Raw genomic sequence first — 20033 nt, 5'->3', positions numbered from 1 at the left:
CTTAAACATCTGCCTCGGTTGCTCACTCCCCAGCAATAAATACTTACATTTACTCTGAAAGGAAAGGAAAATGAAGAGTAATTCATTCTCAATTCTAGCAATGTATAAGAATTCTCATCATGTGCCAGTGCTCAGCTCTGAGCTGTGGACTAATAGACTTTGAATATGAATCTCAAAATCATTACCTCTTTGACTTGTTCAGCTTGGCTAACGTGGCTCGGAGGATCTGGCTGCCGGGTGCCCAGTGAATCTGACAGAGCCTGAAGAGCTTGATCATTTGTGACCCCCTGTTAAAAATGAAAAAGTCTGTGCATAAAAACAAAACAAAACAATGAAACTATTTATAGCTTAGATTATCTATATTATCTATTGCTTGTTTGTGAAATATACATTTGAAATACAGAAGGTGAATTGTGGATTGGAAAATTATTATATGTAGGAAATACTTGAAAATTAGCTGGGCGGTGGTGGTGCACGACTTTAATCCCAGCACTTGGGAGGAAGAGACAGGTGGATCTCTGAGTTTGAGGCCAGCCTGGTCTACAGAGTGAGTTCCAGGACAGCCAGGGCTACACAGAGAAACCCTGTCTCAGAAAAAAAAAAATTAAAAGAGGAAGGAAAAACAACTTACTGACTGATAAATGAAAACTTGGTCTAAGATACCAGACCCATTCCTATAGCAACAGCTATTGGGTACACTTCAACCCTTACTTGGCAAGTAAGATATATGATTATAGTAATGATATTACAAAAGACCTTTATCAAAATTAAAGCTGAAAGCAAGTAAACTTGCACAACTCTATTTTTCTGTCTTTTAAAAACATGTTTGTAAAGCCCACCCTTAAGCAAAACAGCCAAGCTCGAGTAAGTGAGAAGCTGAAGTGGGTTCTAAAGATGCAGTGTTGGGGCTATGAGAAGTCGCACTCTCAGGGTGTGGTGCTGCCTATAGTTCCCTCAGTTCTACAGATAAAAATAAACTGTTCATGCCAGCAGGGCAGAGTAGAGGCAGCCCTGATAGAAGTGATCCTTAGCATTATCAGCACCATTCACAGGGCATATACACCCACATCCAGCCTGGAGCTGCAGGATCAAATTTCAAGACTGAGCATTACAAGAGGCAGACAGAAACAGTTGTGCTGACATTCCTGAAGTGACTCACAACGCTCCCTTTAGGAAGCTTCAAGTCTAAGATTTCATAGTCTGTGAATAGTGTCTCTGGTGTCTTGGAAGATGAGATGGTCTCTGTTAGTATAAATCTGTGGCAGGGGTAGGGGTGAGTGGGGGGTGCATACTAAGTGTATGCCACCGAGAAAACACTCCATGCAGCAGATCTAGGGCAAGAGGCTTATTTTTTTTGGGGGGGGGGTTAAGCAAAAAGCTGTGTTCATGTTGAGACATGAGACAAAGATACAGACAGACCTAGACCTACTGGGAAATAGAGAAAGGACAAGAAAGACAAGGAGAGAGAGAGATGGAGAGGGAGAGAAACAGAGTGGGAGAGGGAGGTAAGGAAGGGAGGGAGAAGGGAGAGATACAGAGACAGATCAATCTAGGGTAGGGTTGCCACTGAGTCACATGGCATAGGCCCTGGCTTACAACAGTCTCATATGACTAGAGTAGAGGCCGTGCTTTAGAAGCACTCAGACATAAGCAAACCCAAGAAAGTACCTGCTGCTGTCATAGGGGCCCTGGCTATTTAAGTACCTCTTCCACCTTCCTTTTCTTTTCCTGGGGGGGAACAGAACTTCTGGTCACTCCTGCAGACTGAGCTTTGAAAATTTCCCCAGTAGACTTCTAAAAAAGAAAATACAATATGACAAACCGAACTAAAGCTTTCTTTTTACAGTTAAGATGCTTTCTTGCCAAGTTTTTCTGAATAGGACTGAAATCAATACCTCTTTCTCACTTTGCTTTCCAGTTGGAGAACTACAGGTGAAATCAGATGACAAGGCATCTATAGCCTGGTCAGTCCCCATAGGTTTCTAGAGAAAAGAGCACAGGTCAACACCTGAGAGTCCAGCAAAAAAAAACCAATCTCTGCATTCCTTAGATACCAAATGAGAAATGCTAATGAAATAAGTCATGTTTGGAAAGGGTGTGTTCTCTTCCTCCTTTTCCTTCTTCCAAAGGAGTCACATGTGGTTATATGTGCTCATACTACTAACAATTATTAGTATTTACTATATCCTTCTATCCTATTATCTCCACGTCCATATTATATATGGCCAAGGACAGAGAAATAGCCCCATGCCCACTACTCTGCTTTCATAGGATTTTTTTCATTTGCGTTTTAGAGATTAGACATTGAATCCAGAGCCTCATGCACACTAGGCAAGTAGTTTGCTACCCAGATATCTGAGATATATCCCCAGTTTACTTTTTGATTTGAGAAAGGGTATAAATTATCCAAGCTGGCCTTAAACTCAGCTTTCTACATAACTGGATTACAGGACTGTTCCACCAAACCCAGCTTGGTACTGGTAGTTCTATGTCCCCAAACAAAGAACACAGCGTTGATACAGATCTTAAAAGACGTGTATGCAAACTCACAGGAGAGTCTGGAAGAGGCTGTGTGATCCCTTCATTTTTCTGAAACAAAAATGGAAGCAATTAAGAAGGAAAAATTCATTCTTCTGATTTGACAAAATGTATTCTCAGTCTACCATGAGCTAAATTGTGTATTCTCGCACTCACATGCTGAAGTCCTGAAGAACCCTAGAATGGTAATTTATATGAATATTGGGCCTCTATGTAAGGAATTCATTAAAGGAAGGTCATTAGTGGGAATCCTTATCAAATGGAACTAATATCCTTATGAAGAGAACACATTTGGTACCAGAGGAAAACCAAGAGGAAAGGAGATGTGAAAGGATCCAGGGAGAAGATAGCCATCTACCAGCCTCGTCAACAGGCTAGAGAGCTACCCATCTGAGCACTTGAAAGGAGCCAGCTGTTTCCACACCATAATTATGATTTCCATAAACACCAGACAATGCCTTTCTCTTAGTTAAACTATCCAGTCTGTAGTACATTGTCAGAGAAGTTCTAGAGGATAACACACAGAGGGTACTTCTCAATAATAACAAGTGTATGTGCCCCACTGCATAGTCTAACCTTTGATGTTGTTACAGCATTGTCTTCCAAGAAGGAAATGGTAAAATAAAAATGACAGATAACTTACTTCCAAAAGTCTCCTGTACTCTGGAGGGATAGTCCCTTCTTTTATACCCAGTGCCTCAAGGTAGGTAGAATACATTGGGTCCTGGAAGAAAAATCATGCACAAAGACATATTATACGGTTAATCTGATGAGACTATTAAGTGAAACCAAAGTACTATTCCAGTACTGATTTTTCTGTATCTATTGAGATGAAAAGAAATCATTTAGAAGCTAAAATCTATCCCTAAAGTTCTACTTGCATACTAACAATTATTTAATTAGCTATAGAGATAGCACCTGCACTTTAAGTCTATCATCTCTATCATTTTCTATTGAATTATCTTTTTCTCAGTATTTTTTTTCCATAAACTGTAGAAGTAAATGCTTTGTAACTTTTAAAAATATTTTCATTTATTCTGTGGTTTATTTTTAATACTGTGGTACATGTAATTTTATCACTGAATTCAAGCTGAAGAGGAGAATATATATATATATATATATATATATATATATATATATATATTGTTGTTGTTGTTGTTTTTTTTTCAAGACAGGGTTTCTCTGTATAGTCCTGGCTGTCCTGGAACTCACTTTGTAGACCAGGCTGGCCTCGAACTCAGAAATCCTCCTGCCTCTGCCTCCCAAGTGCTGGGATTAAAGGTGTGCACCACCACCACCAGGCTGAGAATATTTTAATATTTAAAAATATTGCTAATGTAGGAATGTATAAGCAAAATATATTATAACTTTGCATGTTTTCAAAAGCTATATAAATAGCATCATTTTGTTGCTCCTGTTTATTTTATTCAAAATCATGGCTTTGCAATATATCCATGTAGATACATAAGTCAGTCATTTTCCTTTTAGAAAGCACTGAAAGCTTCCTATTTTCTATTTTCTTCTATTTTCTATTGACCACATTGGTCTCAAATGTTCTGCCATATCCTTCACTGTACACAGGGGCAAGATTTCCAAAGTCTCTCTGGTGGGGTTTGTGACTGAACAGAATACCTCTCTAGAACCTAATGCCTAAATTGACCTGTCAGATTCTTAAAGTTTTGGCAGTCTGGTTGAGCCAAAGGCACCACGCCACGCTTTACGCTATTTTCCTAATTCCCTGGTAGACCCTTACACTATTTGCTCATTGTGCAAGCAACTTTCTCTTAATTTTCTACTGAGTTGTCTTTGTCTCTGTTTTTCTATTTATTGTAAACTATAGAAACACAACTTTAATGGCAACTGTTGAAAATGTTTTCATCTATGCTACAACATTTTTAACACCAGAAAAAAATTACATTGTTCCTTGGAAATCAAGAATAGATTAACTTAGGATCATAAGGATCTAAAACTCAAAATAAGTCCAAGTCCACTGCATCAAATCTAAAGGACAGAAAACTAGATGTTCTGACCTAGTCAGCTGTTCCAGTGAGAGTTTTAGCATTGTCAGACATATTCTGAATCAAAGCAACTGTGTGGTGTCACAAAGCAGACCATTTCCACCCTCACCACTGAGTTTTTGTTTCTAATATCAACTCTGATACCATCCTGCTTCTACATAATCAACAGAACATGATATGCAGTCCTATGCTTGATAGCCATAGATTTATTTGCTTTCCTCCCCATTAACAATGAATGCTGACTGTCATCCAACACATACCAAAACTACTGGTCCAGTATATGGTGGATCATCTTTGTTAGTATCTTCATGTCCACCTAAGGTTTCTATCAGGTCATCCAAGGCAGCATCCATGCCTGACTAGAAATGGAAGAGATAAGATATGTTATTTTGTAGATATATTTCCCGTGATTTGTAACTACTAAAATGTATCAAATACTGTAACTTTTCCAAGTTCAAAAATAGTTAAAATGTAGTTCATTTTTAATATGAAGAAATTCTCAATTGGAAAAAATAAAAAGCCACATTCAGGTAAAGATCACCATTTCAAAAAAATTCCATGTTATTAACTACAGCAACAAATGTAGTAGTTCACAAAAGCAACCAAACCACTGTCCTGACAGTCAAGAGGAAAAAGACAAAAAAATGCAAGGATTAGCCATGTGGTACTTGTTGTGTGAAACCCATAGTTTCATTCTAGCAAAATCTGTAGATAGTACTTCTTTCAAAAAGAAGCTATTTTTTTTTTAAATTCTTGTATTTTTCCATTCTTTAATGAACATTGTTGTTGTTCATTGACTTGCCCAAAGACAACCCTGAAGAAATATTATGTGAGGTCAATCCTAAAGACATATGAATTGCCAGTTTAGTTTGCCAACATATACTTAACATATTAATGAGAAGTTGCTGTCACCTTATTCTGTAGTTTTGGATAGCTCACTTGGAACAGGCACCTAACATGGAAAACAGCCACTGTCTTCTCACCTTGGGCATCTTCTCTGCTGTTTCCAATTGCACAGACTCTGTATGTTCCTGACTTATGACCTGTATGGCACTTACTCCACTCCTCAAAGTGTCACTGAATATGTCTGACGGTTTCCTTTAAGAATTACCACAATCCTACAATAGTTTTAGGATTTAGCGGATTATTGATATGTGTAACAGAAACTAGGGCACATTAGCTTTTGACTACTTTTCCCCTTTTTATTATTATTGTGGTTTCTTGTGGAAGAGGGGATAGATTTTTTTTAAAGTACCTCATATTCTTTACCAATAGAGAGGTAATACAGAATACTTAGACAACCCTTGATGTCCCCACTCTAAAACCAAGAGATTTGCCAAGCCTCAAGAAACTTTGCATGTTGCTAACAAACACATATTTCCAGAAGAGAAGCTAGAACTGAACTTGGTATATAATAAAACTAGAGTTTTCATAATAGAGGCTTGTACCATAAAATGGTACGAATACAGTGTGATGGCCACACTGTCAACTCAGTCATAACTTTTAAAATTTTAAGTCATTACATTTTTCCTTTAAAACAACGAGAAATCAGGCTGAGACAGGCAACAGGAGATAAATGTTTGATGATGAAGTGGCGTTTGGCTCCATACCTTGTCAGATGGCTTGCTCAGTGTGGACTGCACAGGTGAAGCTGGTGTGAATGATTTCTGTTCTTTTTTCTAGAGGGAGTTTAAAAGGACTTTAAAACTTTTCATACACCTTTATGAAACAGCATTACGACACATACATTCAAGATGAACTATTCATGTATTAATAGCCTAGATCATGTACTAGTCCCATGATCAACTCTGGATGGTAATGGCAAATTCTTCAAAACGACTACATACATTAAGCCTGTTTGGTGACAGGAAAGAGAAGCTTAGAGAGATCAGGCTCATGGAGGAAAATGAAGTGATAGATTGGTTTAAGTACATAATAAGTCCAAGGGAAGAGATGAAGAAAGGCCATTAAAATGTTGTTTGGTATATGGAAGAGATGGAGGTTGAAGAGAAGGGAGAAGAGGGGAGGGAAGGGAGGCAGAAGAGGCTAGGAAGGGAAAGACGGAGAGAATAGCAAGGAAAGTAGTAGAGACGAGGTGACTTTCCCAGGGTTACAGAGGAAGGAATAAAACCATGATCGGCACCAGGATTGCCTGGCCCTTTATTCACCATACTTGTCCTGGGCCTTGAAAGCCTACCAGTTGTTTCTGAGGCTGCTGCTGGTAGCTTCTGTTCCTCGCATCTTCGCTTCTGCTCACCAGGACAACTGTGTCACTTGCCTTGGTAGCTCATTGTTCTTTCCTGGATTCTCTTCGGGCATATTTTCTCCTTTGGCTATAAATTATGGCAGTTCCTGCAGCTGCTAACTTTCCAACCTGCAACCGTCCTGCCTCTGTCCATACATAATCTCTGCTGATGACCAGGGGGAGCATCACTGTGTCACCTCTTATCTCCCACACTTGCCATAGCAAAGCATTCAGGGCATTCAGACTCTGCCCTTATCGTGCCACCCTGTGCTTCTCTTCTGTTTCCAGTAGCTCGTACTCTGTATATTCCTGACTTATGATGGTGGTCTATGCCAAATCCTCTGGGGTCAGGGACTCTTGGCAGGAATTATATTGGTTAGGTTATTTCATTTAGGACCTTCCTGGGCCATGGATCATTTGCACATATCAGCTCAGGCAGCAGATCTCAGACTGCCTGAATCTGTATACCAGCCGTGACATACACAGGTGCTTCAGAATTATAAATTATAAATCACTTCCCCTGTCCCTTCTTTTTATAGTGATATGAGGACAATGATGGTACCTAGGGGTTGTGAAGGTTATGTTAATGTTTAATACTTAGTAAGTATGATGTAAGCACTTGCTATATAATTAAATACCAAATTAGCAACTGCTATGATTTTGGTGCTAAGAACACGGTGCCAGGTACAAGCCAGAACCCCTTCCTAGAGAGTTAACTGCCTCCTTGTGTAGTTGTGTGCAAACTCACAACTCTTCCCCGTCCCTCTTCCTGTCTCATCTTTTCCTTTCTGTCTATCTCCTCTATCTCCATTCCCTCCTCTCTCTCCCACTCCCTCCCTTTTTCTGTGCACCACACAATATATTAATTACTTTGCTACATGCCTTTTCTTAGGCCTGCCAAACATTTACATTCAGTCTAGCCCTAATTAGGCATAGCCCATTCTCCACATATATTCTATAAGCTTCTGTTGATCTTTCAAAGTAACCAGAGGTCGAGCACAGTGCTGTAAATCTGCCACTCCACTTCTAAGCAGGCACTTGGTCTCAGTGTTGACCCTGTGCTTGGATCACAGAATGAGCCCCTCCAAAAGCCTGGCACTGTGGCATCTATCTTGTCTTACTTCGCTGTCATCAGCCTACTTATGCCATATTCTGAAGCCCCAGCACATTGTACATTTTTTTTTACCTCTGCCCTACTCAGCCAACACCTTCTGAAAGCTGAATGTTTTGTCTCTGCTATAACTTTGAATAGCTCTCCTCTTTTCTATTATAGCTCTAAGTTAGCCACATAATGACTCACCAGCACCATCGAAACAGCCCTACACCACCTCACCTTCCTGCCACTACCCACAAGCTCCTACAGCATTCTCCCCAGCAGCCTTAACCTGTCTTTCTGGTCTTACAGCCAGCAACCTCTGGACTCTGCTTTCTGACCCTGGAATGTGCCTGTGATCAGAACTTATCTGAAAAGGCTCAACATCTCAAAGTGTTAGCAAGCCTGGAATCCCAGCTGTCCTACATCAAAGGGGAGGTCGCTCTGCTCCGGCTCTCACTCCTGCTCCTGCTCCACTCCTGCTCCCTGTCTCTCTCTCAGTCCTGTGAATTCCCTGCCTCAGATGGAATTTACCTTTTCTCATAAAATGTTTCTCTACATGGGCACTTTCCTTAACCTGGCCAGCACATAGCACACTCCACTATAATGCTTCAAACCTGCCAAATCCTAAAAGAAGACAGGTTTGATCAGTCCTCCTGAGATGGGTATAAGTCACTCGTAAAGTAAAATAAAATGATTATGGGAAGTCCAGAATCAAGCCAATGAATAACAGGATTCCAGGCAACCTTTTGTCATGTGGATCATTTAGCTTTTACTGATAACATGGGCTAGTTAATTGCTAACCTCAAACCTCAAATTTTGAATATACTTTAAAAGTTTGTGTTATCAATCACAAAAGAACTCAAATGATATGTACTCACTGATAAGTGGATATTAGCCCAGAAACTTAGTATAGCAAGATATAAGATACAATTTGCAAAACACATGAAACTGAAGAAGAACGAAGACCAAAGTGTGGACACTGTGCCCCTTCTTAGAATTGGAAACAATCACCCATGGAAGGATTACAGAGACAAAGTTTGGAGCTGAGACAAAAGGATGGACCATCTAAAGACTGCCATATCCAGGAATCCATCCCATAATTAGCCTCCAAACAATGACAGCATTGCATACACTAGCAAGCGTTTGCTGCAAGGACCCAGATATAGCTGTCTCTTGTGAGACTAGGCCGGGGCCTAGCAAACACATATGTGGATGCTCACAGTCAGCTAGTGGATGGATCACAGGGCCCCCAATGGAGGAGCTAGAGAAAGTACCCAAGGAGCTAAAGGGATCTGCAACCCTGTAGGTGCAACATTATGAACTAACCAGTACCCCGGAGCTCTTGACTCTAGCTGCATATGTATCAAAAGATGGCCTAGTCAGCCATCACTGGAAAGAGAGGCCCATTGGTCGTGCAAACTTTATATGCCCCAGTACAGGGGAATGCCAGGGCCAAAAAAATGGGAATGGGTGGATAGGGAAGTGGGGGGGGGGAGGGTGTGGGGGACTTTTGGGATAGCATTGGAAATGTAATTGAGGAAAATATGAAATAAAAAAAAATATATAAAAAAGGTTTGTGTTATAACATATCTAGTTAAATCTACTATTTTTCGAAGTAGTTCATATAAATACACATTTGGTGTTTCCAGGCTGATGGTTAGGTCCTGAGATAATAGACAAGTAACCCATCAGAAAACCCTTCCTTTACATGTGTTTCTATGTAAAAAGTTTTTATGAATTTTGTTAAAATAATGTGTCTAGAATCCCAAGATCCAAGAAATGTTTCAAGGGACTTTTACCTTTTTCTGTGACTTTCTGCACACTCCCAGACTGGTACCTGAAGCTCCTCCAGTGCGGGCGGGGTTTCTGGGACTGGCCAACACATCTAGAATCATGCTAGTAACTCACACCGTTGCTGTGATTGTGACTTAATGTTAAGGTTGCTGTTGGGAGCTTTCAGAGCTGAGCGTAATGCCTACTCAGCACTCATGAATGTTTTACGTTCTTGATCTCATACCTGTGAACCTGGACGGCAAGGCCTGAACCAACTTACATTTTAATTTCTTTGGCATTGATATCAGGCCTTCGAAGCCAGTTGCCCAATAAGTATTTAATATATATATTTCAAAATTATTTTAGTGTTTTTCTCACTTTAAATTCCCAAAACACGAGCTTTTTCACAAAAATACATACAAACTGTATCCATTGTTTCTGAATGTCGGGTTGTCCGATATGGGCTTCTTAGAACCAGAGCCTCATAAGCAGAGAAGTTCATGTTATGTATGTGTATGCTCACCTTACCAACCACTTTGTCCAAGGCAGTGACCACAGTCCCACCTCCAGCCACACTCTCTCCACCAGCTGAAGGAACATCTTGAAATTTTGTCTGAGAGCAGAGATAGAAGAGTGACAGGACTGAGCATCTCTGACTGTGGCCAAGATCATGAGTTTCCAAATGTCACCAACACATGCTAGTTTGTTCTCATGAAATCACTGTGGAGAGAGTTTGCTAGCGTCCATTTAGGTCACACAGATATGAAAACACCATTATACCAATGAGCTCAGAGTGCTGTGGCAAACTGGAGTCCACAAAGGAATTATAGACATTCCTCCCTACTGCTGTCATCTGAGCCCAGTTCTCCAGACAGTCTGATTTTTTAAGAGAAGCTATGAATTGGGATTTTATGTGAAATGCCCTGACATGTTCTGCTAGTACCTAATTAAAAAATAATTTTTAAAACAGTTAAAAATAATTCCCAACAACATTGTAAGCCAAATAATGTGGTTATATTTAGCTGCTGGATCACATATTTGTCAGCCCTGATAACTCTATTCTGAAGTAGGCCTAGCTTTTATCTTCCAAATGTTCTCAATACGAAGTTTCTCATATATCTCTTCTAAGAGCAAAGCGTCTCTCATTGTGTAATTACAGAGCCAGTTTCTGAGTTTGGATTTTCTATGTTCATGTCTTCTACAAGATCATAATGATGCTTCAAGACTTCTGTGTAAAGAAGCAAAAGGCAGCAGGCATGTTGTAGTCCTAGTTGCTTTGAAGGCTGAGGCAGGAGAATTATTAGAGGCCATGGATTCAAGAATAGATGGAACACAGACACACATACAGACACCCACAGACATCCACAGACACACACACACGGTGGCGGGAAAGAGCGACATACAGACAGATGAATGGACCCAGAGAGACAGAGAATAAATATGAGTGAGAATGAGAAGCACCTATCATAATTCCCTGGCTGAAGTTTACAGGGACCTAGAAAACCACCTCATTTCCAAGTTTTCTGCTTGGCAGACACCAGAGTCATGACTGGTCACTATAGGCAGCATGAGAAGGCTGGACAGTGCACTTGCCAAAATCTACTTGCTAGCCTTCCTCAGGCACTCCATTATCCCATATTCTTACAGCGCTTCTTGCAAAGCTAGTACAACAACAGCATTACATCATTACAATACCAAATGCATCCAGTGCAACCCCACAACTTCAACTGTACACTTTGGGCCAATAGGAGCCACACTGATAGTAAGTTGCTATTAGTATCTTCATATTTATCAAGCTCACCTTTGATTCTGATGGTTTCTCTGACACCATCTGTTCATTTGATCTGGAAAGTGCCTTTTCTTTATGAGCATGCTTGCTTCCTGTACTTGATGGGTGCTTAGGAAGATTTTTGGGCTGAAAGCGCATACATATATTATTAACATGATGGTGGTTTAAAACAGTTCAGATATGTTTCTCTACAGAATAAAAGCTGTGCATAACCGTTGTGCTTTTTACAGTTTTGAACTGTGAAAATGCCAATTAGTATGAGGTAAATGCCATTGTACATTAGGTACAAAATCTGAAATACTGCACGTCCTCCCAAAATCTTCACTAAGAATCACTGTACACTCCAAGTGGTAGTAGATCCCAGAGGCAGAGACAGGCATATTTTTATGAGTTCCAGTGAAGTCTCGTCTACAGAGCTAGTTCCCAAACAGTCAAGGCTAAACTGAAGAAACCCTGTCTTGAAAAAAAAAAAAAAACTAATCAAACGAAAACAAAATCACAGAACACTGCTGTTAACATACAATGGCACTGAGTCAGCTGAGGAAACAAGTCAGTCTCGTATCACAACAGATATTGCTACACAGGATCAAGTCCCAGCAATTATCACTCACCTCTGACCCTTCCTTTGGCCCTCCTTTTGACTTTTTCTCATGAACCACAGGTGGCTGTTAATTTCAAAGAAGTAAAAGCTGAGTTATTGTATTAAAATCTACTATTCTTATAATCACAAACTGCCCCATGAATATGATCCCGACTAAACAATCTTGTCCTCAGGAGGAGCTCCATTGTGATCATCAGTAACCTGCCAGCAGATTCCATCGGTGGCCATTATCAGACACAGGAAAAACTGAGTCTTTTCTTCAGAAGGATGTCTTCAAAGACACACACTTGCTAAACTTCTGGCTGCTCTGCACATTCCCTCACAGTGACTAGCCAATGCCAGGCTATCCACAAAGGCATCAAAAGTGTTAAGTTTGCTGAGCAGTGACACTCCACATCCCACTTAATTGATTTTAAAGTCTGTGCCCCTAGGAGATGAAGTATGATCAGATCCTCAAAGACCCAATACTCTTGACATTTGGTAGATAAACCACAAGCATTGATATGTGGCACAGAAGAAATTTTCACCTTATTTCTAAATGTTTCTCCATAGAACCAACTATGCAAAGGCTGCAGGCAGGGTCCCTTTTACAAAATCAGATAAGCTTTACCTTTCACCCCATGACTCCATCTATATCTGCTCTTCCAATGTTTCCCTTTGTTCTGTGACCTACAGGAAACCTTATAGTCCCAAGTATTTGCTTCAACAGTTGAATTAATATAGTGTAAAATAGTACTGAAAAGGAAGATGTGTTGCTCCTGGCACCCTAGAATTCACCTTTCTATGGAGGCAGGATGACTTTCAGACTGGACAGTCAAGGGTCATGGAAGCAAGAGGAGTTTGTCTCAGGGGGGAGGGCCTGAGTGACTCATATCATCTCCACCATCCAGAGAAGGCTGTCAAGGTTAACCTGCCTGCTATCATCCAAAGATCTAGGGCAGGTTCAACACACTTCTAGTCTTTCAAGGTACCTATAACTTGCACTGTCTTTTAAAATAATTAGTGTGTGAGTACACATGAATGTATTATGTGTGTGTATGCATGTGTGCTTATGTGCATGTATTGTCTATGGGTATGTTAGTATGTGTACTCGTGTATGCATGCACATGTGTATGTTCATGTGTGAGTACATATGTATACATGTACATGAATACATGTGTATGTTTGACTATCAGTCTATCTGTGTGTGTGCACATGCATATGTCACAGTAGTGTGGTAGGAGGAAAAGGCAAGTTTCAGTAATTGATTTTCTCCTATGATGTGGGTTCTGGGTTTGAAATCAGTCTTACTAGCAAGCACCTTTACTTCCCAGGCAATCTCCTCTGCTTGACTTTACCTCTTTTGTTCCTTTCTTTAAAAAAATATTAATTAGAATCTATTTTTTGAATAAAATAACCTATGAAATACTTTTTGTTTATAAAGTATTACATATTTTAACAATGTATGGATTTAATGTAAGTATGTTATATGTATTCTATGAGTTTATCTTCTACAGAATAGTCAAGGGTATTTAAATTAGCTGACAAATCCCTTTACCAATAAAGGAAAATATTCATTCATTATTATTTAAAAATGGTCAGAATAATTTACTCATAGACTTAAACTACTTACCTCACTTGATTGTGGCTTCTTAGACTCTGTTTTCACAGCCTAAAGGGGGGGATAATAATAAAATAGGGAAAGATAAGTTTAAAATATAATATTGGAGATAATTTACTAAGAATGTAATTTATTTTCTTCAACTAAGTGTTTGGTATTATTATCAATATAAAGTTTATGACTTAAGTTTATCACACACTTCAGATATTACTATTCATATGGCAGGTAATGCTGTGTGTATCAAGGACACATAAACATATAAACAACATAAAATGCAAGTTTTCCCCCTTCAAATCCAAGGGCTGTGTCCTTCCAAGTCACTGATATATAATTTTTATATATATATATATATATATATATATATAAATATATATGTATATATACATATACATATCAATGAAATACTTATCATGGCTTGGGTACAAAGTGTGAAAGAATGAGGTAGTAGCAGAACAAAGGCATAGAGAACAGAGAAGTTATTTTTAGTGCCAGCATGTCCTTGATGGTTAAGCCTAGAGGAAGTCTGTAATGGAATCATGCTATTTCAGAAAATTGGAGGTTGGAGTTATAGAATGTGCTGAGAGGCTGAAGTGACAGAAGTAAACAGAGCTGCCAGGCACAATGAACTGCATCCCCTGTTCTCTGTGCCTTTTCTGGTCAGGTCCTTCCAACTGTTTGTTTACTGGAATTGCCTAATATAAGAGCATAGCCCCAAGAGTAACCGCATTTGTATCTGACAATCCACATAATGGGCCAAAATGTTCAAATCAAGACTCATATTTCCAACCTAACAAATATCATGCATAAGTATATAACTCCATGGGGATTTAGGCACATAAACACTAGAGTACCAAGCAAGTCTTTAATTTTGGATCTAAACTTTTTCATGAGGATTTCCATTTATAAAATTAATCTTTAAGACTTCTTTTTGTAAAAACTATTATAATCTTGTATTTCTATCTATATTTCCAATGTTTGACTATGAACCAATAAACAAACAAAAAAGTCACAAGTGTCATCATTATAAGCTTTCTGAAGTTCCATTCATAGTTTTAAATACAATTTTGTAAATTATATGTTATATTCTTCCAGGTAGAATTGTATTCTAAAGTTCTAAGCATGTTTCTGAAGAAACTTTGTTTTACACAACTTTAACCAGCTAAAGGTGACCTGTCCAAATATACAAACCGCAAAACCTCCATGAATACATACAACCAACATGGATGGAGGCCAGACAGAAGTTAGCAGAAAACTTAATTCGTTCTTTATGAACTTTCAAGGGGAGTGATCGATCACAAAGCAGTTCTAGTGTCTTCTGCTGCTTTTCCTCTCTGGGCTGCTCGAGATGTCAGCAAAACCTTTCCTTAAATTTCGTTATTTGAAGAAGCTAAGTCAAATATTCTTTTAATTTATCATGCCTGGTGCTATGATTGTGAAGGTATAGTCATCTTCATGAACTGCCTCCTAGTTATATCAATATTCTTATTGTATGGAGGGAAAATCAAAGTTCATTATCAACTGTTTTTCTAAGAAATTTGGGGGCCCTTCACACTACATCTTTACTGATGAATTTTTGTTTGTGTTTTTCTTATTGTGAATCTTCTTTTTGTTTACACAAACTTAATTTATTAAATAATTTACAAAGAAAATAAGCCAGGTAATATTATCATGATTGAAATATATTAATACCTTCAATTTCACAATTTAGTAATCAAGATATTGCTCGGGAAATCTTCAAACTACAATTAAGACTGCATATTCAGACATAAGCAACTATTAATATAATGTACAATGAAATCAATAATCTCAAGAATTATTTTTCATAGAAATGGTATGAAACTCAATACTAAGATAAGATAAGAAAACTGAAGCAAAGGGGGCCTGACTAGCACAACAGCTGGTAAAGAAATAGCACTCTTAGATGTGCTGTCTGGCTCCAGTGTCCAGACGTACCGATTCTGAAGAGTTACATCATGACTAAAACTTCTCTGAACTTCCATCCTACAACCAATGGTATAAAAACCAATTCTAATGTTCCAGAGGCAAGAAATATAGAAGACAGATCTAGACATACCATACATTTCATATATAGTGTGGCCTTCTTAAAAAATGTAAGCAAGACAAGGATTTGTAATCTCTACTTCTCTGAATTAGCATCTTTTCACTAAAAGCTCCAAGTATTTGCAGACATGAACCTATGAAGCTCAAGCTCCTGACATCTCCAAGATGCAGGATTACTTAATAAGTTACAGCTATATTGTCAGTGAATTGCTTAAGTAGGCAACTTGTGTGAGATGATATCCCTCATGTGCGAAGTCCAATGGACTCAGATGTGAACCTGAGTCAGTATGATACATGCTAAGTCCTGGAATAATACTTAGTACTTGCACACATCCACAGGCTCAGGCATCACCCACTGCTTAGGAGATTCACTTGCAGGACTCCACTTGTAGATTACTACAATTGTCACTGTGTAATCATGAGAAACAGCAGAAACAATGAAGATAATATTGAGAGCTATGTGATTGAAATAAACCAAAGAAAGAAAATAGAGACAAACAATGGTTTAGCTCAGTTATAGTAGTGTTTTATCACATGTGACTCACTTTTGTCCCTGCCTGTGTCTCTTTTCCATTTCCCATGTTCTTTTCTCCTTTCAAGGATTTATTTGTTTGTTTTGACTACCAGGAATACTTATGATTGATGCTTTGTGATCCTGCAGATTGCTGATAACTTACTCTGAAAACCATGGCACATGGAAATAAGCATGGCCCTCAAGCTGAAGTATGGGATCAGACCTGTGAAACAGCTACATGAACCAAAACAATAGAAATGGCTCATATATTATATTTCCTTGCCACTGATGGCAAATTCAAGGAGGTTTTATTTTGCATTGTGTTTTACATATGTCCCTTCTTTAGTCACTCAAGGTTAAGATAAATCCATATGACTAAGACATACCTCAGAAGTATGGTACTTAGTTGCTTAGTATACATGAAGCCCCAAGGTACTGTGTTCAATCCTCAGCACTATAAATATATACGTGTATATTTGTGTATATGATGTTAAAATATATTGGAACAAAAGACAACTTGTAGGTTACTAATAGATAGCACAATTAATATTATATGACTAAGAAATCAATATAAAGGTAAACTATTAAATAAAACCATCAAGGAAATATAAATTTTAGAGGTTAATTTAATAAAACTTAGATGAATGGACAGTTTACTCCCAGATATTTTCACTGTTCTAATTCAAGATGATGTAAGAGAATCCCTAGTAGTAACTTATGTGGCCACATCCTCTGGAACAGGAAACTTCATAGACAACATAATGACATGGAAGATAGAAAACAAACAAAAGCTGGCAAGTGTAGATAAAGCAATTTGATAATAATGGAGCCAGGACCTCTTAACACAGTCAAATACTGCAATACACAAACAAACAAGATGAGAAAAGTTTACAAATGTCTCTTTAATTTCAACCCTGAAATGTGTCTAAGAAACAGCTTGAGTTGCAGTAACTAAGGTAGAGATGTTAAGGCATTTTTAGTCATCTGTCAGAACTAGGCTTACTCTATGTAGCAACTACATGCCTTTTATTCTCCTGAAATTCCAAGGAATATAAGATTAAGTACCCAACAGAGGTCAAAGGAATTTTTCAATGAGATGGTACTCTACTCCATGACCCACATATCAGAAAGCACCTGAATCAACTGGTATCCTTTTCTTTTGCTTCTGTGGTCACTTAGTATAAGTTTTTCACTTACAAATGTCTATCAAAAATATTGCAGTTAATACCAAGAAACAAGAATTCCTATTCACAAAGTTCCAGGAAATGAATTTGGAGAGATTATCTCTTCTTTCCAAAACATAATCAAGGGCAAAAAGTTACAGCAATGTCTCTCTTGAAAGAGTCTCAAAAATCAGAGGAGAATTTCACAAGCTTCTACCTCAAGGAGATGCTGACTTACAGAATGTGAGCTTCCTAAGCTAAGGAGTGCGTTTGTCAGGGAGCAAATTGCTGACAAGCAACTTAAAGAGGCATTTACTCAGCTTGCTTCTAGAAGGTTCTTTTTTTTCTATTTTGTTTTTATTTACATTTTCTTTATATACATTTCAAATGTACCCCCTCTCCCTGAAACCTCCTCTCCCATCCCCCCTCCTCCTGCTTCTATTCCTCCACTCACGCATCCACTCCTGCCTCCTCACCCTCCATTCCCCTACACTGGGGCATCTATTGAGCCTTCATAGGACCAAGGACCTCTCCTCCCATTGATGTCTAGCAAGGCCATCCTCTGCTACATATGCAGCTGGAGCCATGTGTACTCCTTGGTTGGTGGCTTAGTCCCTGGGAGCTCTGGGGGATCTGCTTGGTTGATATTGCTGTTCTTCCTATGGGGTTGCAAACCCCTTCAGCTCCTTCAATCCTTTCTCTAATTCCTCCATTGGGGACCCTGCTCACTGTGAGCATCTGAGCATCTGCCTCTGTATTTGTAAGGCTCTGGCAGGGCCTCTCAGGAGAAAGCTATATCAGGCTCCTTTCATCAAGCATTTCTTGGCATACACAATAGGGTCCTGGTTTGGTGACTGTATATGGGATGAATCCCCAGGTGGGACAGTCTCTGGATGGTCTTTCCTTCAGTCTATGCTCTAGACTTTGTCTCCATATTTGTTATGCAATATATACAAAGAACTCAAGAAGTTAGATTCTAGAGAATCAAATAACCCTATTAAAAATGGGGTACAGAGCTAAACAAAGGATTCTCAACCGAGGAATATAGAATGGCTGAGAAACACCTATAGAAATGTTCAACATCCGTAATCATCAGGGAAATGCAAATCAAAACAACCCTGAGATTCTACTTCACACCAGTCAAAATGGCTAAGATCAAAAACTCAGGTGACAGCAGATGCTAGTGAGGATGTGGAGAAAGAGGAACAATCCTCTATTGCTGGTGGGATTGGAAGCTGGTACAAACCACTCTGGAAATCAGTCTGGCATTTCTTCAGAAAATTGGACATAGTATTACCTGAGGACCCAGCTATACCACTCCTAGGCATATACCCAAAAGATTCTCCAACATATAACAAGAATACATGTTCCACTCTGTTCATAGCAGCCTTATTTATAATAGCCAGAAGCTGGAAAAAACTCAGATGTCCTTCAACAGAGGAGTGGATACAGAAATTGTGGTATACTTACACAATGGCGTACTACTCAGCTATTAAAAACAATGAATTCATGAAATTCTTGGGCAAATGGATGCAACTAGAAAATATCATACTGTGTGAGGTAACCCAATCACAAAAGTACACATATGGTGTGCACTCACTGATAAGTGGATATTAGCCTTAAAGCTCCGAATACCCAAGATACAATTCACAGACCACATGAAGCTCAAGAAGAAGGAAAACCCAACTGTGGGTGCTTCGGGCCTTCTTAGAAAGGAGAACAAACTACCCTAGAAGGTTCTTTACCTTAGTTTCTGTGGTACTCATACTGGGAGACTTGCTGGTGGCAGCAGAGGAAGCTGTCACCTAGAAAGGAAAAAAACAAAAAGTCAGACTTGCCATAACCCCCCTAAAATTGCCCTCAGCTCTTTTTTTACCACACTGCCCTTACTTTCCACCACAGTTTTTCCTTGTTCATAGCACCATGTCCACAAATTCTAATTGGTATCCCCGGCCATAGGGTAAAAGTCTTTGTGACCAGATCAGTTCAAAAAGAGTGAACTGTCTTTTATATGCTACATAATGCTGATCAGGTGTTTCTTATCTTCAGTTTCCCACACACAGTTTTTCTTCATTAGATAACAATTACCTTGCAAATTTACGTACATAACTATTTGGTAAACTTTGGTATAACTATTAATATTATTTTTCAAAGAATGTACACTTTGATACTTGTTAGAACCCTTTCATAACTTTGTTTAGATCCTAGCCATGTATTATTCACTAGAACCTGTGACTTTAAGTCTCACTTTTGAGACCTGTAAAATAGGACACAGTGTCTATTTAGTTGGTTTTATAAGTATTTGTGATAACTGTTTAAAATGTATGCTATATTATATTAGCACATTGTTTCTATTATGAAGTAGCTATGAGTGAGAAGGAATCCCCACGTACATTTAAATACTTGGTCCTGCACTAGTCCTTTTTGAAAACTATTGAACTTTTTAAAGTGGAGATTAGCTGGAGGAAGTGAGCCATTGGGATGGCATGGTTACATGTGGACCATGATCACTGCAACTATGAGCTGAAATAAACCCTGCTTTCTTTTTTTTTTAATTGGATATTTTCTTTATTTACACTTCAAATGTACCCTGCTTCCTTTATATAAATTATTTTAGGTATTGTATCATAGCCAC

The 20033-nt window shown here is 38.8% G+C and overlaps 1 protein-coding gene across 5 annotated transcripts in view; it reads right to left on the bottom strand.

Moving 5' to 3' along the window:
- Positions 1 to 20033, bottom strand: part of Cast (calpastatin) — a 114870-nt gene that overhangs the window by 40834 nt on the left and 54003 nt on the right. For 4 of the 5 annotated variants that reach the window (XM_029485008.2, XM_029485007.2, XM_029485009.2 and 1 more), the window contains 12 exons: positions 19144 to 19203; positions 13673 to 13711; positions 12071 to 12124; positions 11472 to 11585; positions 10194 to 10283; positions 6167 to 6235; positions 4817 to 4915; positions 3182 to 3262; positions 2551 to 2589; positions 1896 to 1982; positions 1705 to 1794; positions 186 to 287 (listed from right to left, as the gene is read on the bottom strand). In XM_029485008.2, the coding sequence (XP_029340868.1) occupies positions 186 to 287; positions 1705 to 1794; positions 1896 to 1982; positions 2551 to 2589; positions 3182 to 3262; positions 4817 to 4915; positions 6167 to 6235; positions 10194 to 10283; positions 11472 to 11585; positions 12071 to 12124; positions 13673 to 13711; positions 19144 to 19203 (924 nt within the window). The remainder of the gene's footprint in view (positions 1 to 185; positions 288 to 1704; positions 1795 to 1895; positions 1983 to 2550; positions 2590 to 3181; positions 3263 to 4816; positions 4916 to 6166; positions 6236 to 10193; positions 10284 to 11471; positions 11586 to 12070; positions 12125 to 13672; positions 13712 to 19143; positions 19204 to 20033) is intronic. The other variant, XM_029485011.2, reaches the window with a different exon arrangement.

Source organism: Mus caroli, unplaced genomic scaffold, assembly GCF_978045245.1.
Source record: "Mus caroli unplaced genomic scaffold, Mus_caroli_1 scaffold_15, whole genome shotgun sequence".
Taxonomy (NCBI): Eukaryota; Metazoa; Chordata; class Mammalia; order Rodentia; family Muridae; genus Mus; species Mus caroli.
Note: the sequence above shows the minus strand (reverse complement) of the source record. Positions and strands in the feature narration are given on the sequence as shown.